The sequence below is a fragment of the Raphanus sativus genome, chromosome 2, assembly GCF_000801105.2.
Source record: "Raphanus sativus cultivar WK10039 chromosome 2, ASM80110v3, whole genome shotgun sequence".
Lineage (NCBI taxonomy): Eukaryota > Viridiplantae > Streptophyta > Magnoliopsida > Brassicales > Brassicaceae > Raphanus > Raphanus sativus.
Window position 1 is genome coordinate 18518325 of NC_079512.1, and position 25990 is coordinate 18544314.

A 25990-nucleotide genomic window follows, 5' to 3' on the forward strand; every position below is an offset into this window, starting at 1 on the left:
TTAGTAGTAACATTCTTTGCAATTTGTGCAATGTGTAGCTTTCGCTTTCTTGAATCATAATATGTCTATAACTTCAGTTCTAGTTGACTAGAAACTATCGAATCAATTTGGCGAACCTTTCACTTAATTGTGCTTTTTGCTTTGTGTTTATTTTCACTTTTGTAATACTATATAGCATCACCATTAACAATGAAGCTGTCTTACTTTGGTCGTTTTCCGTTTGAGGTTATACTATAAATATTTATCGATGATATTACTAGCGTACAAGGGCGTTTGGTCTAGTGGTATGATTCTCGCTTTGGGTGCGAGAGGTCCCGAGTTCGATCTCGGAACGCCCCTGTTTTTTTAACACTGTCTCATAATTTAGGGCCATTGCATTTTATTTTAAACGAAGTCTGAATAATTTTTTTATTAACTACATATCATAACCTCACAAACGCTTTTTAAGGAGACGTATCTGATCTCATTCACAAGAGCTCTTTCGGTTGATGTATCACATAATGTTCATTGTAATCCCACAAAACTCTCGTCTCCTCATACAAAACGTACAGAGAACCCAAATACATCTACAGATCTTATACTGTTGCAGATGAATCTTTCTATCCAGCAAGCAATATACACTTTCATATACAAGCTTTCAAGGGAGAACAGAAAGAACTACAAAAAGGGAAGAGACTTTCTTTATACTAAGTTCCGGTTCTGTGGAACTCGCACGAGCCGAGAAGAGTAGCAAACGTACAGCTGGTTTAAGCACATTGCCATACCGAAACCAAGAATCCCCGCGAAAAGCATCGAGTAAACAACCGGCACACCAAACTGTAACAAAGATCTTTCCCATGAGAACTTTTCTTTAAGTGTTTTAAGTAGTTCAAAGCTTATATGGTTTAGTACTTACTGTAACATATAACAGATGAACAAGCAAGGCCACTAGTGCAAACTCAAGAGCTGCGTATGTCCACATGTATTCTCTGATAGCTGCAAGTTTGGGGATAATAACAATTAATACATGACTTGTGTCAGTGATGGATAAAAACTAAGATAGCAGTATTATACCGAGGACAACGGCGAAAGTTGAGGCTAAGAGAGCTAAGGTGAATGAAAATGGCGCTGCTACAAAGATGGCTTGTGATTTCAAATCACGAATCTACAAGAACATATAAAGAACCCTTGTCATGTCATGTAATCTTTGTAATGACATATAAAGAACATCTCAGGGGAAGAAAACAAGCATTACCAGTAAATGTTCAAGGAAGAAGAAGTAGCAGACTGTGCTGATGAGTACAAGCACTACAAACTCTTGCCCCACACTGCAACATTATCAATCTTCAATTGTTGGAGTTCTTCAAAGGATAAGATAATTAATGAAAGCGTTCTGAATATTACCTAATGGCTTGTGTCTGAGGATTCTGCTGCGTGAGTTCCCGTCTAGTGGTAAGCTGATTGATTGTCGGGACACGAAGCAGAATCACTGGCAAGTTTCTGACTTCTTGTCTGCAAACATCGCAGATTCTGGTTCCTTTTGTACTAAACCACTTAATGGCACAGTGCTCATGAACGAGCCTGAGGTCACCTTTGCAACTGCATTCCATTTTCAGCGTGTTGCCTTCTTCGCACACATCAAGACAAATCCTGCACACAGCTTCTTCTTCAGGGATCTCTTCTTCTGTTTCTTCCGCAGGAACCGGAGTGATTTCATCTGCTAATGAAACAACACACAGAAAAAAGGCACACATGAGTATATAGACCAAAAAATTCAATTCTTTCAAATTGACAAAGCTTCTTATGAATCAATCCATATTCCTCATATCAACATTCCCATGAATCAGGCATAAAGAAATGGACAGATAGTACATACCACCACCACTTGCTTCATTGGAAACGTGTTGTTTGTTGTTGTTGTCAAAAGAGACAGCTCGCACAATGACTTTGTTTCTACCAGGCATGGACAAGCATCTTGAAACCGTTGCACCGTCCCTCTGCAGCAAAACAAACTCCAACATTTAGCCATGACACAAAGAAAAATCAAAACTTTGTGGCAGCGCCATAAAACATCATTGGTCTTGCCCCTAAAAAAATTCTGAGCTTTTTTACTACCCCAAATTACAAAAAAATAAAACAATTTGTTAAAAAAAAAATTAAACATGTTTATGGACTCCAAAATCTCAGATCCGGTACAGTATAAGCAGCTACTCACATTAGAGGTAGATGGGTCAGCATGCACCAGAGGTGAAGCAGGCGGTGTAGATGCAGCCAGAGACAACTTATTAGCAGCATTTGTAGAAGAAGGAAGTGACAAGCATCTTTTCCAATAAGGCGAGGAATTAATAATGGAGCTATTAGGCTTTTCAGTGGTTTCTGAAACACTGGGATTAAGTAGCAATCTCTTCTCATAGTTTGGTAGAGAAGCTTTCCTTTTCAGACTCAGGTTCCTCAAGATTCCTATAGGCATAGGGTTTGGGAGTTTGTTGTGGACTGAAACATCCAATTGGGTTCCACTTCTTGGTTGAGATCTGGAGACATCTTCAATAGATTGTTCTTTAACCTGATAAAAATCAAATCTTTATATACACCCAGATCGTTTTTTTTAATTGGTTGTGAAACAGAGATTTGGAGTATACCTGAGGAGAAGAAGGAGAATCTTGCATCGTAATAGTCGAGCTGATCAAAATCCCAGAAAGCAAATGTGATTCAATGAGTTTCAGCCGACATATAAGATTCTTAGCCAGCGAGAGACGCAATCTATACAGGATTGAAAAGTTTGGTCCCCTTTTTTCTCTCTTTTTGTTTGTTTCTGTGGTAATTAATTAAAAAAAACTAAATGACTAAATCGATGACTGAAAGGACTTTCTTTATGCGTGTGCTTCAAGGATGATTCTTTGAGGTATATACACTCACAGACTCATCTCTACTTTTTTGGCCTTTTTAATGAGTTTTTGTTAAAAGTCCCCAAGATTCTTGAGTTATATACTCACAAACTATCTCTAAATGATATTTATACATGTGTTGTCATCACATTTATTCTCATTAAAAAAAATGATATAAGTCATATTCGTTTGGAAGACACATATACCTGCGACTATTTTTATGTGATACTAGTGGTTTTCCGGCGCTACGCGCCGGATTCGTATATTTTATTATTAAATGAATTTACAATTTATTTTATAAACTTAGTAAAAAAATATGTTCAAAAATTTAAAATTTAATATATATTGAAAGAGAATAATATTTTCTCTGATCCATGGTTAGTGATCTAATGTATTGATTTGTTTTGAAATTGTCTAAGTTAAATATGGAATAGCATAGGTGGTTGTAATTGATCGATTCAAAAAATAGAATAAAAAATTGATATTCATAACAAAGTAAATCCAGTTGAAATTGTTTATAAAAATCAGTTGAAATTTAAACATGAAGTAAATTTAAATTTAAATATTTATATTTCTTATAATTTTAAAAATATTTTTTAAACAAATTGTTGACATGATACTATTTTAACTATTAGCATCTAGTTTTGGTGTTGCTTTTTAAATAAAAAAACATCACCATCCTTGTATGCGACTTACAATTTCCCTTTACACAATAGTTGAAGTGAGACATGTCTCTTTTTATTTTTTTTGTTTGTACATCAATACTATCTATCTCGTTGTGATAATATTTAATTTTCTGTGAGGTAATTATTATTCTGATTTGCTTATTTCAATTTGATTTAATATGTACTCTCTTTGTTTTCTTTTCTTATTTTTAAAATTGATATTCTTGTACACCATGTTGTCTTGTGCAGTTTTTGTTGGTATCAATGTTGATTTTATGATATTACACCTGCTTGTCTGTGAAAATCGTGATATTTGTGAAATTTCTCAATATATAGTTTTGGGTAGGTTTTCGATGCATAAAATTGGGTCTTTAATATAGATGTAACACCGTCTCATCTTCTCTAGAAACCGGCGTGCTACTTACCGAAAATAATATACATGTAAAATTGGGTGTTAATTTCGGTTAAGAAAACCGAGTCATTACAACGCATTTTCGGTGGTACTGGGTTGTGATTTTTGCTTTAGTGAAAAGAAATTGTAACCTACTTTTTCGTATGTTTATGGGTCTTTTGTTGAATAATTTATGTAATTTATTCAATTCTTTCCTTTTTCTGAGTGTTTCGTGCGGTTGTTTGACATGTTGGTTAGCATTATCTATTTTTATAAAGTTGTTGACATTAAATTTTACGTTTAAAAAAAAATCTTTAATTCCTATTTCATGATATGGGTCCCTTCATGATATGGGTCCTTCATGATATAGGTCGTGTTGTGTTTAATTTTGTTTTACAGATCCATTTATTCTCCATCCTTAAGTTGTTCATGATGGTTATTTTTCGAACTTTTGGTCTCAGTAAAACTTTAAGTACTCTATAATGTTTATGCAAGTATGGTCATGTAGATAATGATATCGAGAAGTTGATTATGTTGTCTCAATATTTTTTTCGTCTTTTTTCACTATGACTACTCGTGGCAGTTTGTCCAACAGACATTTCATTGTTTGTGAGACTATAAAAATATTCGCGACATTTGTATTGATGAGCGCATGAACGGAATGTGCTGAAAAGAATCTGGTTTCTGTCACAGGTGCACAGTTGGGACTTTATATATTGGGTATGTATATACTTTTATTCTCACTCGCCACCAACTTGTCGTCTTGTGCGTTTGTTTTTTTCAGTTACAATCAGGCATTTTGCTACGACCGTTCCATACAAACAGAGCATCCGCTTGTGCATACCTTATAACCATAGATGCCGTCTTACTCGAGTCATCACTTTAAATAGTAAAGTGTAACGTAAGTTGAGTTTGATTTTGCCCAAGGAGTTTTGAGTTCCCAACTTGTCTGATAACATCACCATTCTTGGGATGGCTTTTGGTCTGACCTTCATGATGTCGACCTGATTTATTGGTGGTGTCGTAACCCTTGATCATCGCCACGGTTCTACTCGATGTTTCGCGTGAAGCTCATATTTGTCATTCGTTTAAGATCACGAATGAGAAAACTTTCATAAGTTTTGAATCCTCATATAATTGCATTTGGACTGTACATCATATCCAGCTCTAGCTTTCTGCTTGAAGTGGAACATATTCAGAAGTAGAGTCCAAGTTACACCAGTCTATGTTTGATCGCGGTGGCTTTTCTTTGTTGCAGGAACTGAGTTAATTCACTGAGTTGAGCAGGGATGTGAACCATCCATCCAATCTGATTCGCTGATGGAATCATTTAAACCTCCTAGACTAACATTATTAGTTGTGTTAACATTTAAGTTCATGTCCTACAAAAAGAAAATGCAAACACAGGAACGATAAATACATCTTTCTCAATAGAAATATCTTTCTCAGTAGAATTGAACAATTTTAACTCTCTAAACCAAGAACCTTACATCTTGGTAATCTCCCTCTAAGTCATCATTGCTAGGTAGGCTTCTGAAGCTATCCACCTTGGGGAGGTTTTGATCTTTATTTCATCTAAAGAATCTGTAATAATATAGAGTCAAAAATCTCATAACAGGATTGAAGACATACAACAACTGATATGGAAACTATTTGGAGAAAATGATGAAAAATACTTGGAAGGCGATGAATCCAATCCTGCAGTGGTCAGGTAACAAATTGCAGTACACGATTGTGATAACCCCACAGCTTCCAAAAGTTACAAAGAATTTACCTTCTGTATTGTGATCATGAATACCCCCATATCACAGCTTCACTGGAAAACATGGAAGAACACAAATCAATTAACATAGGTGGAGCATACTTCCAATAAAAGATTTTAACTGCAGGTATACACTAAACTGTATTTATTAAATTGGAACTCTTCTAGCTAACATTCTCATACACTTTGTGTTTCTCAACCACGGTGGCCGTTTTGTTTGCCCTTCCTCTTTTTTTTTTTGATGGTTCTTCGATTGTGATCCCTCCCCGTCCTTACTGCCTTTATTGTCTCATCCTTCTGCTTATACTTATTGTGACCCACTGCTACACTTCTTTTGGTCATTTTGCCTCATGTCCAACTTCAACGACTTCCTATGCTCGGGTTCCTATTGGAGATCTTCACGGTTCTGCAACACGAATAACTCTAAAAAGATAAGAAGCAGGAATAACTCGAAGGTCTATGTTCGAATTTTGCTGGTAGGATGTCCCCACCATGAATTTGACTGGTGAAATTCTGAGAATCCTCTACTTACTTTATCTATCAGCCAGGTCTTCACTGACTCATGGAAGTGGAGACTCCAAAACTCTAGAACAATCAATTCTTGTCTCTAGCTCTCTACTATAAAGAGAGAATAGTTGTGTTCGAATCACAAAACAAATCTGGACCTATAAAAACTTTAAGAATATGTAAAAAAAAGGTTTCGATCTCTTACCAGTTCGCCGAAGAAAGCTACAGTGATGATGAAGGAGACGTAGACAGATTACGGAGGCAAAGGGCCTCCTGTAGCTTCATTCGTCATGGACGCCCCTGAAAAAAGAAAGAGACTTCTAGGTTCGTGTGTATTCAAGAATTGCTCAATGAAAAAAAAACGCACAAGATTGAGCTGTTCATATTCTGTGGTTCTTTGTATCGATATATAAAGTGCGAAGAAGGGTAAGTCGAAGAGCAGTATTACGTTTTCGATTTTGTTTTAGAGTCATACAGGCCCGTACCAAAGGAACAAAAACGAAATAGAAAGCCCATCTACCAAAAGGACAAAAACAAAGATTTCAACTTTTTCTGCTTAGGACACGTGTCCAAAAACGCCCCATTCTCTTTTGCTGAGGTGGATGCAGGAGAAGGCAGATTTGTCTACTTTATTGTTATAGATATAATTTAGAAAATAATGTGATATGTAAAGTTTCTTTATAAAGTAAAAAATTTATATTTTCTGGTAAGTATATTAATAATAATTCATATATCATCATAAATGTAAATTTTCTATATAAATATTTATTTTGGTAAGACTATCTACATATATTAATAACTCATATATCACTATTAAAGTAATATATATATATATATATATATCACATAATAAAAATAGGCTAAATAAGAGTAAAAATATATATGGCATCAACAAACACAAAAATAAAATAACACTAATCAATTTTTAATAGTTAAATGATTAAAATTTTATTTAAATTTATCTATTCATCAAGTTAATTAACAAATTGATTTTCCAGTTTAACATATTAAAATAAAATAAAAAACTCAAATTTATTAGAATTTATATATATATATATGTATATATAACTAGATGATAAGATATAACATTTAAAATAAATATAATATAATTAAAAATATATTTTTAATGTATTTTTTCTTTTATTAAAATTTAAATAAAATCAAATTGAAATCGTTAAACCAACTCAAGAATCACAAGACTACAGAAAATAAATTTATGATATTTTTTTCAGACCATTGAATTTAAAATATAAACCAATAATGTTTAAATATAAATTAAGTTTTATCTTTTGAAATAAAAAATAACTCAGATAAAATTCCTAGTTATTTTAAGTTTCTGTTTTGGCAAAGGTCATCTATGAGTACCTGGAAAATGAACCCAGGATTCAAATTTCATGGCTTGGCTCGTTTATGTGCTTCTATGTTCTCCAACTCCTCCCCTGAGATGTTGTCAGTCATTCTTGAGACATACTTTAGCCTAGAACACCACAATTTTGTGTGTTTTACATGTAGATCTGCCAACAATTTTGTTTTTACATGTAGATCCCCAGGAACTAGTTTTATGATTTACTGGTAACATAGGGGAGAAATGGATTTTGTACCATCATGCGACCTAGAAACCTAAAGAGACCTAGAAACCTAAAGAGCAAAGTGCAATCACGAACCTTTTACTATACATTTTCATAGATTTTGGAAGCAGATCAATAAAATTGAGAAGGATAAATTCACCGACTGAAACAGAATATCAACAAAGAGATGGAGCAGCAGGAACTCTTACCTATGACAGTCGGCTACGAGACGGCGGCGATACGACGGCTGAGAGAAATCGGGAGTGAGAAGAAGCTAAGAAACACTGAAAATGAAACAAAAAGGCTTTATAAGGATATCCGGCCCATTTAAATATTGATAGGCCCAGAGTGGCCCATTTTATCTAAACAACTCTCACCTGGTTCTGTTATCTCTCTCTGTTCAGTGGAGAAGAAGATCCAAATCGATTCGTTGAAAAGGTACGATGAAGATGTTCGTTGCTACCCAGTAACTAGCGTCTTTGATTTTGAGTTTCCTTTTCTTTTGCTTTGCTATTAGATTGGATTAACTTTATCTTCTCCGTTTGGGATTCAGTCTCAGGGACAATCTAATTTGTGAGCTATGTCGAGTGCTGCGGTGGACGCGACGGGGAACCCGATCCCTACATCTGCGGTGTTGACTGCCTCAGCGAAGCATATAGGTCTAAGATGTATGCCTGAGAACGTTGCGTTTCTCAAATGCAAGAAGAACGATCCAAACCCTGAGAAATGTCTCGACAAGGGTCGTGACGTCACTCGCTGTGTCCTTGGCTTGTACGTTTCTTCAAATCTCTCTTCTATCTCTTTTTCCAGTCTTAGTAAGTTCTTCCTTGGTTTGGTTATGTTTAGGATGACGATGAAGATGATTGACTGAGTATCAATTGGTGAAGAAGATCACCAATTGAGAAAATATATATGAACATAGCTGTGCCATTGTCTTTCCAACATGCTTTTAGCTATTCTTAGACATGAGCATGAGATCATAAGAAAAGCACAAGAAATGTAGTTTAAGCTATCAGGTACTTTTGAACAGATGAGTTAACTAGTAAATGTTGTTTAGCCTTATGATACTGGCTCACACCAAGCAGTAGAGTGTAACCATCTGTTTCACAAAATAGAGACAGGTAGCTCACAACTTGTCATTAAGCCAATTATTTCCCTTGGGGAGTTAGTCTAGGACTCAGTTTGATGTATAGTTGTCTACTCTTACACAATGATACAATGCTGTAATAATATCAATCAACAAGACTCATACATACTGTGCTTCATTATATCATTTCTGCATCATTCTGAAAATCTACGATGACTGTCCACACTCAAACATTATATAGTACCTCTGGCAAAACATTTTTTTTTTCCATAATGGATTGGTAAATTTTTGCAGGCTGAAGGATCTTCACCAAAAGTGCCAAAAGGAGATGGATGACTATGTTGGGTGTATGTATTACTACACAAATGAGTTTGATCTGTGTAGGAAAGAGCAAGAAGCCTTCGAGAAAGTCTGCCCCCTGAAATGAAGTTACTGTCTCATGTTTTAATTTGTAATCTCCTAATAAAGCAGCATGTTCATTTTTGAATGAGCTTTACTCCCTCTCCTCTTATTCTTGTCATCACCATTCTTTCCTTTCAAATGTTGTCGAAGTGAGTTCTCAGAGACTTCAACATAACTCAGTTTTCATTGCTTGATGGTTATTTACTCAGAGCATAAGCGATTTCACGAGGAAAAATCTGGTTTATTTACTTATATCTTTTGCCATAATAATTGACAACTACTGTGTGTTTGTTTATAAGAGTCTTCAATCTTGATTTCAGTTGTATCCAGGCTATGGTTATAGGCTTATGGGCCTAAATTATATGGGCTTAACATACTATTGGATTCTTAAAAGTAGAGGCGAACAGGCCCACAAGGGACTTAGATTGGAAAATGCAGGACTCGTTCTTGACTCGTCCGGGTCATCGAACTTGGAAAACTCGTTCATCTAATTAAAACCCTTGGCCAAAACCTCCCTGGCTTCTCTACCATATAAACCGGAAGACACGAAATGTTCGCCGTTTCACCGTCGTACTTTTCGCCGGCAACAATCTCTTTGGTGAGTTCCTATGCTTACTTCTCATGGTTCTATTTTCCCGAGATTCTTCCTAATTTAACGACCGATAAAGCTCTCTACTCTCTCTTGTAGAGCCGTAGTAGCGGTCATCAGGGGAAGAGACCTCAATTGGCGAGGAAACTCTTGGTGGTGAGGGCAGGAGGTAAGAGGATACTGTACGGTAAAGATAGCAGAGAGGCTCTACAAGCCGGCATCGATAAATTAGCTGATGCTGTTTCCGTCACCTTGGGCCCTAGAGGTGAGACACGAGTCTATGAACATAGTTGGTTTGAATCAGAGTGTCTATGAGATTATTCATTGAATAGTTTGGTTAATGTGAATTAGAATTGAATTATAGAGCTAACTAAAAGCCTTCTTAGAGATCTCTCTTAAGCGATAATGAAATGATTTCTTTTTTTTTTTGTTAATGTGGAAAACGACGACGCAGGGCGTAATGTAGTGCTGGCTGAATCAGATACAATCAAAGTGATCAACGATGGTGTCACCATTGCTAAATCCATTGAGCTATCTGACACCATCGAGAATGCTGGAGCTACACTTATCCAAGAGGTTATATGGTGGCTAAAATTATTCTCTTCTTCTTGTTAGTTTTGAGCATGAATGAGAAGTAAGAACGAGTACCCTGAGGCTGGTTATGTCTATGTTTTTCTAGGTTGCGATTAAAATGAATGAATCAGCGGGTGATGGGACAACCACTGCAATCATTTTGGCTCGAGAAATGATCAAAGCTGGCTCTTTGGCTATTGCTTTTGGAGCTAATGCTGTTTCCGTTAAGAACGGAATGAACAAGACTGTTAAAGAGTTGGTCAGGGTGTTGCTAATGAAAAGTGTTCCTGTCAAAGGGAAGACTGATGTTAAAGGTTACTTACTACTTATTATCTCAGCTAAGTTTTGATCCACCAGAGTCTTAGTTTGAGATAATTCACTAGGGATTTTTGTGTTTTGTAGCCGTGGCTTCAATCTCTGCTGGCAACGATGAATTTGTGGGGAAGTTGATTGCCGAAACTGTGGAAAAGATTGGCCCTGATGGCGTCATCTCCATTGAAACATCTTCCACTTCAGAAACATCTGTTATAGTTGAGGAAGGCATGAAGGTTAGTGTTTCAAATGCTTCACAATGACACTTTCACCCTTTACCGTCTTTAAGATGATCAGTCCATTGAGTATCTGCGATTCATGAGGAATGTTTTCTTCTGTACAGTTTGACAAAGGCTATATGTCGCCTCATTTCATCACAAACCAGGAGAAGTCTACAGTGGAATTCGATAAAGCTAAAATCCTCGTGACGGATCAGAAAATCACTTCAGCCAAAGAGCTAGTTCCTTTACTGGAGAAGACTTCGCAACTGAGTGTTCCGCTCCTCATTATCGCAGAAGATATCTCGGCGGAAGTGCTCGAGATACTGGTGGTGAACAAGAAGCAAGGTTTGATCAATGTCGCTGTCGTAAAATGTCCTGGAATGTTGGATGGAAAAAAGGCTTTGCTACAAGACATCGCACTCATGACAGGTTTTTTCTAACTCATTTATACTTTCCGTGTTCGGTTTCTTACTTACAAGTCTCAGTTGCTAACGTGACAAATGATGTTAAACAGGAGCTGATTATCTTTCCGGAGATTTAGGCATGAGTCTAATGGGCGCAACTTCAGATCAGTTAGGTGTTGCTAGGAAAGTAACAGTCACAGCTAACTCAACAACTATAGTCGCAGACCCTTCAACTAAACCGGAGATTCAAGCAAGAATAGCTCAGATGAAGAAGGATCTAGCTGAGACAGATAATTCATATATGACAGGAAAAATCGCAGAGAGAATTGCTAAGCTCTCCGGAGGTGTGGCTGTAATAAAGGTCCGGTTTTACAATAACCCTTCTTTGCTTACAATATGCTGACACAAAAAAAAAATGTTCGGTTCGTGATGGTTCTTTTATTTGAGTCCTCTTAAAAAGCATCAGCTTAACCTGGTGTCTGATTCAGGTGGGAGGTCACACTGAAACAGAACTTGAGGACAGGAAACTTAGAATAGAAGACGCGAAGAACGCAACGTTTGCAGCCATGAGAGAAGGTATAGTACCAGGTGGTGGTGCCACGTATATCCATCTTTTAGACGAGATCCCGAGAATCAAGAAGACTCTAATGGAAGATTCATACGAACAAATAGGTGCAGATATAGTGGCAACGGTATGAAACCTGTTTTTTTTTTTAACCTTCTTGAAAGACCCTTCAAAAGTTATTATCACTCTGTGTGTGTGTGTTTGCAGGCGCTCACGGCACCTGCAATGGTCATAGCAACCAATGCCGGGGTTGATGGATCAGTTGTAGTGGAGAAGACCAGAGAACTCGAATGGAGAAGCGGTTACAACGCAATGTCTGGAAGATATGAGGATCTTCTAAACGCTGGAGTCGCAGATCCTTGCAAAGTTTCAAGATTCGCCCTGCAAAACGCGGTTTCTGTTGCGGGAATTGTTCTCACGACCCAAGCAGTGCTAGTGGAGAAGATCAAGCAGCCTAAACCTGCGGTTCCTGAAGTTCCTGGCATACCCACCTCATAACCAAGCATAAAAACCAGACTCTTTTAGCAAGTTTTGTCTAAATCCAAACCTTTGCTCACAAAATGGTGTTTGGTTTGGTCGTCATTAGTAAAACGGCCTCAGAATCTGTGATGCAGTGGTGAGTGCACAGGGTTAAATGAAAAAGAATATTGTAATCATTGTTGCTTATTGTGGAAGCCAAGCTTATTGTTAGCATCAATTATCCGACGAAGCAACAAGAGATGTGCCTTCTAATGCAAAATTCAAACGTTGTAAGCCCTTGTTACTATTCAGCGTGATATATCATTCGATTATATATTAATTGAACTCTTGGCACAAAATCTTATCAAGTGACTGGTTTATAACCGACTTAATTTAATCAAATATGTAACAAGGTGTGATCAAATACTAATTTCCTCAAAATAAGAGTTTCATCTTTGTAGAATCTATGAAACCATAGCGATGTTTTTTGAGTTCTGAAAGTAACTTCGGAAATATAAAGTATTGCACACGTCTAACATTCATCACTCAACATGATTTCCGAAGCTACAGATCTAGATTCTGGAATGCCTATTGTGGACGTGGAGTCAATGTCATGACACTTTATACAGTGGTAAAGAAATTTGTCTCGAAAGGAAAGATTTCAAAAGCATTTGATTTGCATCATCCAATGTTACAAAGAGTGGCCTTTTTTTTGTTTTCATCTGTTCATGTATTGTTCATGATGTCGTCATTTTCTCTTGGGCCCGGACTTGCCCTAACAAGAGCTGGGCTAATCTTTCAATTTTCATCACATATTCTCGTACCACCCACCCAATCACTGGACATGTATTATTGCTATACAGTAGTTATCACATGGTAAGTGGAGATACGTGTCGATGTTCCTATGGTGTTTGACTTGGGACCAAGCCAAGTTCTACCATTATTCTTGGAGAAAAAGAAAAAAGAAAAAAGAAGAGAGAGCTCACGTCCCAAATAACACTGATCTGACGTCGTTTTCGATAACGACTGATGAACAATCGGTTTCCTCAAACTCGCGTAGCTTGCACTCGACTTCTCTCTTTAGTTTTTTCTTGGCCAATGTAACGCGTGCCTGTCACGCCCCACACTCCTACCTGGCTTACTACACACACACTCCTTCGCCTCAATCAAGTTTATAAAACCTTTCAAACTTGTTTTCATTAAACTTATTTTAACATTTCAATTAATATAATTATTTTGTTTTCAACATGTTTTTGCATTTGGTCTGGGACACACTACAACGACTCTAATGTCGTGTCTATTACTCATGCTTATTTGAAGACTTAAAAATTGTAAAGCATATTATAAAGTAAATATCAACAATTTGTATGTATGAAAACAGTATTCTTCAATGGTTGACAAAAAGAATATTGATCTATTCATGTTTGTGTGTCACTAATGATCCATAAGCTTTCTAAAGTAGTACCACTGAAATTCGCCTATTAAATGATAAAACGAGTATAGAAATTCCATAGAAATTCTCTCTCAGGCCCGAGCCCCGATGCACGCCTACCGACTCCAGCAGCAGTAAATCTCCGTCGCAGAAACTCCACCACCACCGCAACAAAGAAGAGCACCGCCGTCTCTATTCTTCCGATGACCTAAAAAATTTCCAGATCAACATTTCCTTCGGTCAGATGGTAGATCCCGGCACGGCTAATCTCCTCCTACACTCCTTTCTCCGTGGGGATATCAGCTTGCTAGGGTTTTAAGGTCTCCGAAGTTCGTACGGTGGTTTTTGAGTCATCTACTGCTTTTCCAGATTTACCTCTGTTTGAGGATTTTCTCTACAGCTTCTCTACAGTTTGTCTCACATCTCTAGCAGTAACTCAACTTTTCTGTTTCATAAGTCAAGCTCAACAAAACATGGCTCACAGACTCTCGCGAGCAGAGAAGGGGAAATGGGCAGAAGATTCGTCTAGGGAGCGCCCGGATCCCAGTTAGGATTCCAGTTGACGACAACGCAGCTTTGATTGAAGAAAACAAGTTAACCCTCATTGGAAGGGTGACGAATCCAGCAGTTCAGAAGACGCAATGGGTCGTCGATTGGCTAGTCCAGTACTGGAATGTCGAGGAAGAGCTCACGGGAAGGGAGTTAGGACCCGAACTATTCCAAATCCGCTTCACCTCAGAGGAAGCGTTAAAATCAGTGCTCAGGAAGGGACCTTACCACTACAAACGATGGATGATACTCCTCCAACGATGGGAACCGGTAGTCTCAAACTCCTTCCCTAGGATGATAGCTTTCTGGATCAGGATACATGGCCTTCCCCTACACTTTTGGACGGAAGGAACTTTCTCAGCCATAGGCGACGAACTTGGGCATGTCTTGGACAGAGACGTAGAACATGGGCGAGTCAGAGTACTCATTGACGGGTTGAAGAAGCTTGAGATGCGTCTTCCCATTGAGCGAGCAGGAGAAGTGATTAAGGTTGACCTGGAGTACGAGAAATTAGAAAAGCATTGCTTCATTTGTTTTTCTCTCTGCCACGAGAAAGAAACTTGCCCTCTGAATAGGGACAGAACCTCCACAAAGATAGTAACTCAAGGGATCAGTCAGCATAACACGCTTAAGAAGTTGGAAGAGCATCGTCGGAAACATGATTCCAGGAGAGTCAACTCAGTTAGCTCTAGGGAAAGGAACTCATATACTAGAGAACAACAACAACAAAGCAGTCAAAGGTCTGTCTACTCCCGCTTGCAGGAACCAGAAAGAAACAGAGCTCCACTAAATGAGAGAACAAGATCCCTTGGATCAAGAGATGAGGGAAAAAGAGCCTATGGAGATTACAGGAGAGAGAGACATAACGACAGAGAGATGTCCTCCCACCATAGCTTCCTATCTCACCGTCATCACTCCCCTGGTAGAAGAACAGGCAGAGGACCCTCCCCGCCTCCCAGGAGTAATGAGTACAATAGACACCAAAACTCAGGACAAAGAACCCAGAGCTCAAGAACTCCGCCTCCTAGGCCTAACAGAGAAGCTATGAATTTACCGGCTGCTCCGGAACCTGTTGAAGTTAACAGTCGATCCAAAGAACGTATCTCAGCCCTTGAGCGGATTGAAGAAAGGCCAAATCAGCCAGGGGTTAGAGTATCAGCCCTCGAAAGACTAGAGGAAGGTACCAACCAGTCTGCTGACAGAATCTCTGCGCTAGAAAGAATTCAACCACCCATGGAAGAAGATCAAAGAAATGTCGGTCTCTCAGATTCTCTCCTGGCAAGGCTGCAGGATGTAGAAGTCCGATATATGGAGGAAGATCATCAAAGCCCACTTATAGGAGATGACCATACGGGAGGCAACCAGCAACAGGAGCCACAAAGAACTCCAGCCTCCCTACGTTTGGGATCAGCTTCGGAAAGAAAACGAAACCCTCCCAGAGCGGCAGCGGGGAAAGCAGCACAGGCAAGATTGGCTCTCCAAGCAAAAAAGGCGACAAAGAAACCCCCCACCGGTAAAGTGACAGGATCAACCAGAACTAGGGGAAACAGAAGCCCAGTGCAAGGACTACGAGTGTCTAAACAAATTGCGCTAAGAGGCAGACCTCCTGCAAAGAAGCGCCTCTGTGTTGAGAAGACTGGTCAAGATCAAAATTTACCTTGTAATAAGGATGTTGTTGCTCCTGGAATGGGGAATATAGCAGGAACAAGTAGAGGTAAGGTGGATTTTCAAAATCCACCAAGCCTAATTCCTTAGCTATTTTGAGTTGGAACTGTCAAGGATTGGGAAGTGAATTGACAGTTCCTAGAGTCCGGGAGCTGAGACGTGTTCAAGCCCCGGACATTATGTACTTTATGGAAACTAAAAATCAAGATGATTTTGTACTCTCAAATCTTATTACTCCAGAGTATAACCACCACTTCCTAGTACCACCCTCAGGGCTCAGCGGCGGACTGGCCCTTCTTTGGAAAAATGAGGTCAACTTAACGATCCTGAAGTCATCCCCCAACTGCATAGACACAAGCGTAATCTACAAAAACAAAGCCTTCTACATCACGTTTATCTACGGAATCCCACAGCAAGAGAAGAGAGCAGCATTCTGGGATGAAATCTCGCTTATGGGCCAAGGCAGAGATTCAGCTTGGGCCATAACAGGGGACTTTAATGACATCTTGGACAATACAGAGAAAGAAGGAGGCCCAGAAAGAAGTGAGGGCTCGTTTATCCCTTTCAGAAGTTTTGTCTCCGTTAACGGCCTGTGGGACATCAAGCATACTGGCAACCAGCTCTCTTGGAGAGGAAGACGGCACACTCACGACATTAAATCCAGGCTGGATAGAACATTAGCAAACATTGCTTGGGCGGACATGTTTCCAGCTAGCTGCTGCCATTACCTCCGATATGAGGGCTCGGATCACCGTCCTCTATTGACTTATTTGGATGCTTCGAAACTAAAGCGCAGAAGACCGTTTCGTTATGACAGAAGGCTCAACGAAAACGAGGAGGCGAGAAGAATCATTGAGACAGCATGGAGAAAGGAGGATGACGAGACCATCGAAACTAAGATCTCTAGATGCCGCCGCGAGATCATAAGATGGTCAAAAGAGCAAAAGGAGATTAGTGCAAAAGAAGTACTACAGAGGCAAAAAGAGTTGGAGGAGGAATTATCAGCAACAACCCCCGATACTGGCAAAATCATGGAACTCACAGAAGCACTCGTCAAGGCCTACAAGGCGGAGGAACTGTTCTGGAGACAGAGAAGCCGAATCCTATGGCTGCAAGGAGGAGACAGAAACAGCGCCTTCTTCCACGCTGTTACTAAAGATCGCAAGGCGAGGAACAGCATTACAGCCATAGAAAACGCAGAAGGAGTCCCGGTTTATGAGGAAGAAGAGATAAGTGAGGTCTTTGGAAAATTCTACCAGCAACTCTTCTCTACTAATAGCAATGAGGACTATCACACGGTAGAGGAAACAATTACAGAGTGCATAACTGAGGAAATGAACAACAATCTCTGCAGTATTCCTGACGAAGATGAAGTGAGAGCCGTCATTTTTGCCATACATGCAGATAAGGCACCGGGTCCCGATGGATTTTCGGCCAGCTTTTACCAGTCTTTCTGGAGCCTTTTGGGGTCTGATATTTACCGAGAAATTCGGAGCTTTTTCACCTCGGGAACTTTGACGCCACAGATCAAGGAGACACACATCTGTTTGATACCAAAGATCTCGGCTCCAACGACTGCAGCGGATTACCGGCCAATTGCTCTCTGCAATGTACGGTACAAAATTATAGCAAAGATCCTCACCAAAAGACTTCAGCAGTACCTCCCAGAGCTAATATCTCAGCACCAAACAGCTTTCGTCCCAGGCAGAGCAATGTCGGATAACGTACTAATCACACATGAAACCCTCCATTACTTGAAGTGCTCGGAAGCAAAGAAGCGATGCTCAATGGTCATAAAAACTGACATGAGCAAGGCTTACGACCGCATAGAATGGGGGTTCTTGAGAGAGGTTATGAAAAGAATGGGTTTCCGAGGAATCTGGATAGAGTGGATCATGGAATGTGTCACCACGGTGTCCTACGCCTTCCTCATAAATGGTGCACCACTCGGGAATGTCACCCCATCCCGAGGTCTTCGCCAAGGAGATCCACTCTCCCCCATCTCTTTATTTTGTGCGCTGAAGTCCTGTCCGGTTTATGCAAAAACGCTCAGCTGAACGGCAGCCTCCTCGGTCTACAAGTCTCACAAAGAAGCCCGTATGTTAATCATCTCTTGTTTGCGGATGACACAATGCTATTTTGCAAAACAAACGAGAAGAACTGTCGAGTACTTGTTTCTATCCTGAAGAAATATGAGATCAGCTCGGGGCAAAGCATCAATCTGGCCAAGTCTACGATCACATACTCATCAAAAACTCCGGCAAGCATTAAAGAGAGAGTAAAAGCATCGCTGGGAATAGACAAAGAAGGTGGGATGGGAAAGTATCTTGGCCTGCCAGAAACGTTTGGTAGGAGGAAAAAAGATGTCTTCACAGGCCTGGTGGATAAGATCAGACAACGAGCCCAATCTTGGTCAACTAGGTTCCTCTCGGGTGCGGGGAAGCATGTGATGCTGCAATCGGTTCTGACTGCTCTACCTACACACTCGATGTCATGCTTCAAAATTCCAGTTTCTTTGTGCAAGCGCATACAGTCCATTCTCACACGCTTTTGGTGGGATAGCTCACCCGATAGGAGAAAGATTGCTTGGGTGGCCTGGAGCACTATGGCGCAACCCAAACAGTTGGGAGGGCTAGGCTTCAAAGATTTGGGGGATTATAATGACTCGCTACTAGCAAAACTTAGCTGGAGAATCCACAGTAATCCGAACTCCATGCTATCCCAAGTGCTCAAAGGTAAATATTTCCATGATTGCTCTTTCTTGGAGAGCAGCGAGAAGTCGGGATCTTCCCACGGATGGACGAGCATCATGGCTGGGAAAGGGGTTCTAGAAAAGGGTCTGGGCTTTATTGTGGGAAATGGAGACAGCATCAGTGTATGGTCAGACTATTGGCTCTCCCCCCTTCGCCCCTGGACGCCAATAGGTCCACCAACCTTCTCCAATCAGAACTTGAAGGTGGTGGATCTGTTAGACACCCAGTCAAATGAGTGGAATCTGGATCAAATCCGTCTACACTTACCTCATTATGAGGATATCATCAGACTTATCATACCGAGCTCCCTCAAAACGTGTGATAAAAGAGTCTGGTTGCCTGAGCCATCAGGAGTTTACTCATCAAAGTCAGGGTACAAAAGGATTTTTGAGGAGAAACATACCACCCCCCATGAGCAGTTTGACTGGATGGCTTTGGTTTGGAAGCTCCATATTCCCCCAAAGATCCAACACTTCCTGTGGAGAATGCTTAACAGAGCACTACCTGTGGGTTCCCTCCTGGCTACGAGAGGGATAAACTTAGAACTTAGTTGCAAAAGATGTGGAGAACTGGAAACTATAGACCACATGTTCATTTCCTGTCCTTTTGCAGCAGAGTTCTGGAGTAAAGCCCCACTTGCAGGACCAATGGTAGGGGTGTCTCCGGAGATACAGATCAGGATCTGGATCGCGAGCTTTGTTAAAAGGGCTTCCCAACCGCCCCTAGGAATCATAGAGTCTCCCCTTGTCCCATGGTTAATCTGGAATTTGTGGCTAGCGAGAAACAAGCTGGTTTTTGAAGGAAAGGAATACAAGGTGGAGGACATTATCACCAAAGCAGTCAAGGAAGCAAGAGATTGGGAGTCTGCGAATACAAAGAAGAAGCAACTGATAAAACAAAAAGCTCATGTAAGTTCAAGACTGTTGAAAGCACCAAAGTGTTGGTGTGATGGTGCTTGGCAGGAAAGCTCGCAAACAGGAGGCATGGGATGGATCATCAAGACTGAAGAGGGAGCTGTGTTATGTCGTGGATCCTCTAGCAGATCACACATCTCCTCAGCGCTGGTGGCCGAAGCCTTGGCCATACGTGAAGCTCTCAAGAAAGCCAGAGACTTAAACCTCCAGGGTCTCAACATATTTTCGGACTGTCAAGTCCTTATTACCGCTCTGCGTGAAGAGCAAGACGTGAACGAGATCGCGGGTATCCTCCAAGACATTAGGAACCTTGCCACTCTCTTCTGTCATCTATCTTTCTCTTTTATTCCAAGGCTAGAAAATATTCAGGCTGACTCTTTGGCAAGTACAGCCCTTGCTCTTTTTGCTGTTGTAGACTGAAACAAGTTTCTTTTGAAGTTCTATTTGAAGTAGTTGTTTGACAAAAAAAAATGATAAAACGAGTAATAGACATGTTTTTATGTCTTCAAAATCACAATCTTACCAATTGTGATTCTTTTTGACAAAAATATATTTTAATGAAACTGTGTGAGGGATAATATAAAAACATCAATCACCGAAAAAAACTTTAACCTCATTTAAGCTTTTGAAAAGTGTAGGTAAAGTTTTTTTTTTTTTTGAACACAAACAATGTCAAAAGTTAAGCACTAAAAATGGAAAATAATACTATGTGAATAAACTATTACAGCACGATTAAAACTAATCATGATTGTGTTTATTAGTTCAACGACTTCACGTTCATAAAAGAAAAACTGTACACTAGTTTAGATAAATTATTTTATTGGCCTTAGAAATTATAATTATATTTTGGGTGAATTAGCGTAATAGCCATATTTTGGAGTGTAATAGAGGGAATGGACATGATTTTGACATAATTTAGCAACTGTCTTTTTGCCTTCAATCTAGCCGGTAATACCCTTGTGAGGGAAAGGTTTCCGGTTTCCTTCACATAAAGGAAGAACGTGTTTCATTTGTGACCTACAGTTACAATCACGGAAACAACGAAGCGCGTGGAATGAAAATCAAAGAAAAAAAAATGCTGTGGGATGAGAATAGAGAAATTTTCTAAGTGTTGAATAACGTTAGACAAACGGAGTGTACTAGATTCATATTTCCAAACTATATAACATGGATACTATATAGCATGGATAGAATACTATCAGTCCAAATATAGAATGACATGACCCGTTACACTTTATGTACTAGAAGTGTAAGTTACTTATACAAGAAAAGATGAGCCGTAAACCGAGAATAAGAAGGAGAACATACAATTTAGGTGTAAGCATGTGTAATTGACAGGGAAGTTGAAGTCCGGCAGGGAGAAGCGAAAACTTGTAATGAGACAGTATGATTATAAGGTTACATTTTATGTGATATTATATTACATTCCACATGAACAAAATAGAATAGCGTGCCGTTTACTAAATTAGTAATATAATGACGACCAAAATTTGGTGAAGTGACAGAATGGGGAGAGGCGGTGATGTAGTTAGCACAATAAATGTGCAATTGTGTGTTACAGCTATTCCAAATAAAAGAGTAGGGAAAGCCACGTAGAAAAGTAGATTTACTTAAGATATTTTTACTGTGGAGAGGTAAACAAGTGGTTCAAATTAGTAACTCTAATCTTAAATGGTGATGTGAAAGCAAAGCATAAATGGTGTATTATATAGAATAATCACTGTAATCTATCTGAAGAAGAACCTCAGAAGGACGAGAGAGGGAGGAAGTTAAAGATTTTTAGCTTTCAAGCAGCAGAGGTAAGTTCTGGATTCGTAGAAATTTACTATTTTTTTATTGGAAAATGGAATACTATTCTGTAGATGTAGTCTACAAATTAAGATATTTAAATGGATTTCCACTTACTTGTACCTGTAGATGAAAAGCGATGACAAGGTTTTACTAGTATTTGGAACTTGGGTTTGTGACAGCCATAGAAAATGGGGGTTCGAAGCTGACAATTCCTTCAGAGCTGAGCACTATATTAGCATCAACAGTGGTATGAGCATGTCTGATTTAGTCAGAGGAGTAAGAGATGAAATAGAGCCAACTTACGCAGCAGTCAATTTGAAACTCTCATATCAATACCCGGAATAGATCTCAGCTGATGGGGGAGGTCTTGAAATGCCCCAATACATAACCGATGACACTGAAGTAGGGGCATTCATCGAGCTTAGACGATCAATAGCGCCAGTTAATTTACTATTCTCAGTTAGCAGTCCCACTGCGCTTGATGATGTCATAGAAGGTAGAGAAGATGCTGTGATAGAAGATGATGACTGGCATGAATTTGCGATGGCTGATACCCCTTTGATGACTCCTGCTACCAAGTGTAATGCAGGTCCGAAGGAGCTTAATTTCCTTGATACTATGATAGAGGACCTATATGGAATAGCAAACACCGGAAGAAGTTCTATTCCATATCATACAGGTGGAGTGAAAATCAGAGAGCCGGACCTAAATACTCGACAACGGATTCAGCGTCAGTCTGATCTATCTATGCAGAAGGGGAAGAAAAAAATGAGGATTGAAATATTTCAGGACATCATATGTGTTGGGCCCGAATATGGCCCGGTAGCTGATCTCCAAATAATAAAAGATGGTAATGGGCCGGGACAGGCCCATCGCAGGGTCAATGCCTAAAAAGAGCCGGAGGCTGAAAGCTAAGGATTCTAACTAAGGAGGTCACGACGAAGCGGAAGCTCACGTCACAACAATAAGAAGCGCAGGACCCGGTCAAAGGGAAGCTGTTGCAGATTCCACCTCAAGCGGAGAGGATCTCGGAGACCAGTTGCAAACAACCTAAAGAAGTCCAAAGCTATAAAAAGAGAAGGTCGAAGACTAAGAAGGGGATCCGATCCAACTCATATTTTCACTCAACATTCACAAAAACATTCTTAGGACAATACTCTTGTAATCTTTATATTCATCGAAAGATACATCTTCTTGTAACCATCCCATTTTCTATTATATCAATACAAATCGAAGTTCATTCATCAAGTTCTTACGGGATTCAGCCCGCGATAATCTTTCCCTAACCTTTCCTAAACATAAAACCTGATCTAAAATCTAGGTGTGAGTTTAATCCCTCACAATTGGCGCCGTCTGTGGGGAAGAAACAATCGAATCCCTTACTCTAACTCGAGGATGAACCCTACCGATCAGACAACAACCCCGTCTGACCTTAACCTCCCGATTCAGAGCGATGGCTCACCGAATGACGGAGGCTCTAGTCTCGTAATCACAGAGCCTCAACATGGCGACCACCGATCTGGGCAACAGCTTCCGGTTGATACTCGAACGAGCCAAACTACAACCGGAGTTACTAACCCGAGGTCATTAGGTGGAAACACCTCCGAGCTCCCGGTTACCGAGAATCCTCAGCAGCAAGCCATTCCGAATCAAACGGAGGCTCAGCTCTCTGAGATCCGCCAGATGATGATACAATTACTAGACCGAGCTCAGGAAAGTGAGCGCACGATGCATCAGCTGGCTGTACGTCAACAACGATTCGAAGAGATAACTAGATCTCTAAACGCAACAACCCAACCACCGCAACGTCAAGCTCCGGGGGTCATCTTCCATGATCGATTAACCGATCCCTCTTTTCCCCGAGCACGTTTAAACTTTTCCCCTGATAGCACTGCCCCTGAAGGACGCGGATCTGCTTTCCAGACACCTCATACTGGAACAGTTCCCGTATCCAATCCACCTAATGCCAGTGCTATGGGAAGTAACGTAGCGACAACCAGCTCCACCCCCGGTCAGGTCACTGACAGAAGTAATCGTTTACCTCCTCCGCCACCTGATCCTAGGTCCGGAGCAGGAATATCCTTCCCATCTGGAGGCAGAGCGTCAGCTTCGGTTTATCAAACCAGAAGCTCGGTCCCAAATGAGGACGGTTATCAAAGGATAAACTCCGATAACCCAAGAAATGTCGAGCGACTTAGCCCACTAACCGCATGGGAAGATGAGCCAACTCGATTCCGTCAGGAACCTACTCATCGGGTACCTGCGAACGATCCAACTATCCTTCCGTTTGAAGGACCTGAAGCTATCCGTAGATATATGGAGAGAACTCACGCGGCTCTCCAGAAATTGGGAGCTCAAGTCCATAAAGCTACGAGTTCAGCTCCCGAAATCGATAGCTTAATCGAAGAAACCCGTGGAACTCCATTCACGGACAGAATTGCCGGCTCTCACATAAGAGATACCCGAAAAATCAGAATTCCTGAGTATGATGGGACCTCCGACCCAATGGCCTATTTGAGAGCTTTCCGATTGGCAATTGTTAAAGCTCATTTCACTCAGGAAGAATGTGAAGCAGGTTACTGTAGAACATTCGCCGAAAATTTGGTCGGAACAGCCCTTGAGTGGTTCTCCGGCCTCGAGCCAGCCTCGATAGACAACTTTGATCAATTAACCAACGCCTTTATGAAGCAATACTCAACCCATATCCGGAAGCAAGCTTCCGAGGCCGAACTTTGGAAGGTCAGCCAAGGAATGGGAGATTCATTACGAGTCTACATTGAGAAATTCAGGGCAATAAGAACTAAGCTATCGAATCCTAACGACCTAGTCGCCATCGAGGCCCTTAGGAGAGGTCTGTTCTATAGGTCGAAATTCTGGTCAGAGTTAACACTCAACGCTCCTCCAACTATCGATGACGCTCTTCATAGAGCCACTAAGTATATTACTTTGGAGGAGGAAACAGCTGCACTGGATAAACTCCACAAGAAACCACAGAATCATGCGAAAGGTGACTCCTCCGAGACTAAGGGACCTCATAAAAGGGGTAACCCCCGAAATAATCAAACTCAGGGAGAACATTCCTACGCAATCGAGGAAGACAAGGAAGAGAAACCTATTGCAGCTGCAAACAAAACTCCCTGGTCAAAAGGCTTCGATAAAGGCAAACATTGCTCTTGTCACGATCGCGAAGGACACTCAACCGAAGAATGTTGGGACCTCCAACGCCAGCTGGCAGCTAAATTCGCAGCCGGAGAAATAAAGGGCGTGGATCTTAAAAAGCCGCCACCTTATCAGAAAAGAGGTTCCAGGGACATTTCCCCGAAACGCGAGAGGTCACCTGAGAAGGAAACCGATTCGCCACCTCCAGTTCCCAAAAAAAGAGTCGACATGATTCTTGGGAAATTCCCCCAAGGAAAAAGTTTACAAGTCGAAGCTCTCTTGAGCAAACCCTCCCATCAATCGAACCCCGACTCGAGGGTGGACTGTATCCTTGGAGGATCAGACATATGTCAAGACTCCGTCAATTCCATTAAGAATCACGTGCGGAAGGCTGTGTCTAACACTGGACCTAAGCCTTCTAATCCTGAATCCAACACCAAGATTTTTTCTGGGAAAGCGAGACCTCAAACCTTGACAGACCTCACGATGATGCGTTGATCGTCACCCTGAACATCGCAGGATACGAGGTTCCTAAGCTCATGATAGACACAGGAAGCTCTGTCGACCTCATTTTCTATAACACCCTAAAAGGGATGGAAATAGACGACTACGAAATTATTGGCCAAAAAGCTAATCTCGTAGGCTTCTCCGGAGAAACAGCTACCTCATTGGGAACAATCAAGCTCCCAGTCATAGATGGCGGAATAATGAAAATGACCAACTTAGTAGTCATCGATAGACCTTCCCCGTTCCACGCGATTTTGGGAAGACCTTGGATCCACAAAATGAAGGCAGTAGCCTCAACGTACCATCAGTGCGTAAAATTTCCAACACCCGAAGGGATAGCTACCATACACGGTAGCCAGAAGATATCCAGGATCTGCTACTTGGGAGGATTCGAAATCCTCAAAAAATCCCCCCAATAGCAATTACAGATCCAGGAAGGTCGCGAGATGCAACAAAATATTCGAGGTCCCCCCAGGAACCTAACCGAAAAAATTTGCATCGACGACTCAAATCCTGAAAGACAGGTGAGCATCGGCTCCGAGCTACCTCTTGAGACAAAAAAGGAGCTCATCGATTTTTTGAAAAGCAATGTCAAAACCTTTGCGTGGTCCACCAACGACATGAAAGGAATAGATCCGAACGTCACCACCCATAAGCTAAAAGTTGACCCTACTTTCAAACCAATCAAACAGAAGCGTCGTAAGCTAGGTCTCGAAAAGGCTCAAGCTGTTAACGACGAAGTTGACCGACTTACGAAAGCTGGGTCCATTCGAGAGGTACATTACCCCGACTGGTTAGCTAACCCAGTAGTGGTAAAGAAGAAAAACGGGAAGTGGAGAATCTGCGTAGAT

At 40.6% G+C, this 25990-nt stretch overlaps 3 protein-coding genes and 1 long non-coding RNA gene across 8 annotated transcripts; 2 read left to right on the forward strand and 2 right to left on the reverse strand.

The window, feature by feature from the left end:
- Positions 1–461: 461 nt before the first annotated feature.
- LOC108822764 (uncharacterized) lies at positions 462–2776 on the reverse strand. Of its 4 annotated transcripts, none has more exons than XM_057001905.1 (8): positions 2619–2776; positions 2195–2542; positions 1862–1976; positions 1384–1696; positions 1235–1307; positions 1054–1144; positions 896–975; positions 462–816 (listed from the first exon to the last, which is right to left on the reverse strand). In XM_057001905.1, the coding sequence occupies exons 1-8, from the start codon at positions 2643–2645 to the stop codon at positions 682–684; spliced, it is 1182 nt and encodes a 393-aa protein (XP_056857885.1). In that variant the 5' UTR covers positions 2646–2776; the 3' UTR covers positions 462–681. The 4 variants fall into 4 exon arrangements, with proteins under 4 accessions (XP_056857885.1, XP_018451440.1, XP_018451437.1 ...); XM_018595938.2 differs by having other exon boundaries at positions 1384–1699; XM_018595935.2 differs by having other exon boundaries at positions 1856–1976.
- A 1655-nt stretch (positions 2777–4431) lies between these two features.
- LOC108833583 (uncharacterized) lies at positions 4432–6637 on the reverse strand. 2 transcript variants are annotated; one of them, XR_001946718.2, is made up of 6 exons: positions 6395–6637; positions 6215–6300; positions 5823–6088; positions 5597–5736; positions 5411–5504; positions 4432–5302 (listed from the first exon to the last, which is right to left on the reverse strand). It is a non-coding gene; the product is annotated as an uncharacterized LOC108833583 (long non-coding RNA). The 2 variants fall into 2 exon arrangements; XR_001946719.2 differs by having other exon boundaries at positions 4435–5302; positions 5866–6088; positions 6395–6632.
- A 1460-nt stretch (positions 6638–8097) lies between these two features.
- Positions 8098–9498, forward strand: LOC108839956 (NADH dehydrogenase [ubiquinone] 1 alpha subcomplex subunit 8-B). Its single transcript, XM_018612745.2, has 3 exons — positions 8098–8195; positions 8311–8528; positions 9139–9498. Exons 2-3 carry the CDS (start codon positions 8338–8340, stop codon positions 9269–9271), a joined length of 324 nt encoding a protein of 107 aa, XP_018468247.1. The 5' UTR covers positions 8098–8195; positions 8311–8337; the 3' UTR covers positions 9272–9498.
- A 213-nt stretch (positions 9499–9711) lies between these two features.
- On the forward strand, positions 9712–12603 carry LOC108821765 (chaperonin 60 subunit alpha 2, chloroplastic). Its single transcript, XM_018594761.2, has 9 exons — positions 9712–9844; positions 9935–10100; positions 10290–10411; positions 10515–10722; positions 10811–10956; positions 11064–11370; positions 11456–11706; positions 11834–12037; positions 12118–12603. Exons 1-9 carry the CDS (start codon positions 9797–9799, stop codon positions 12406–12408), a joined length of 1743 nt encoding a protein of 580 aa, XP_018450263.2. The 5' UTR covers positions 9712–9796; the 3' UTR covers positions 12409–12603.
- Positions 12604–25990: the final 13387 nt, after the last annotated feature.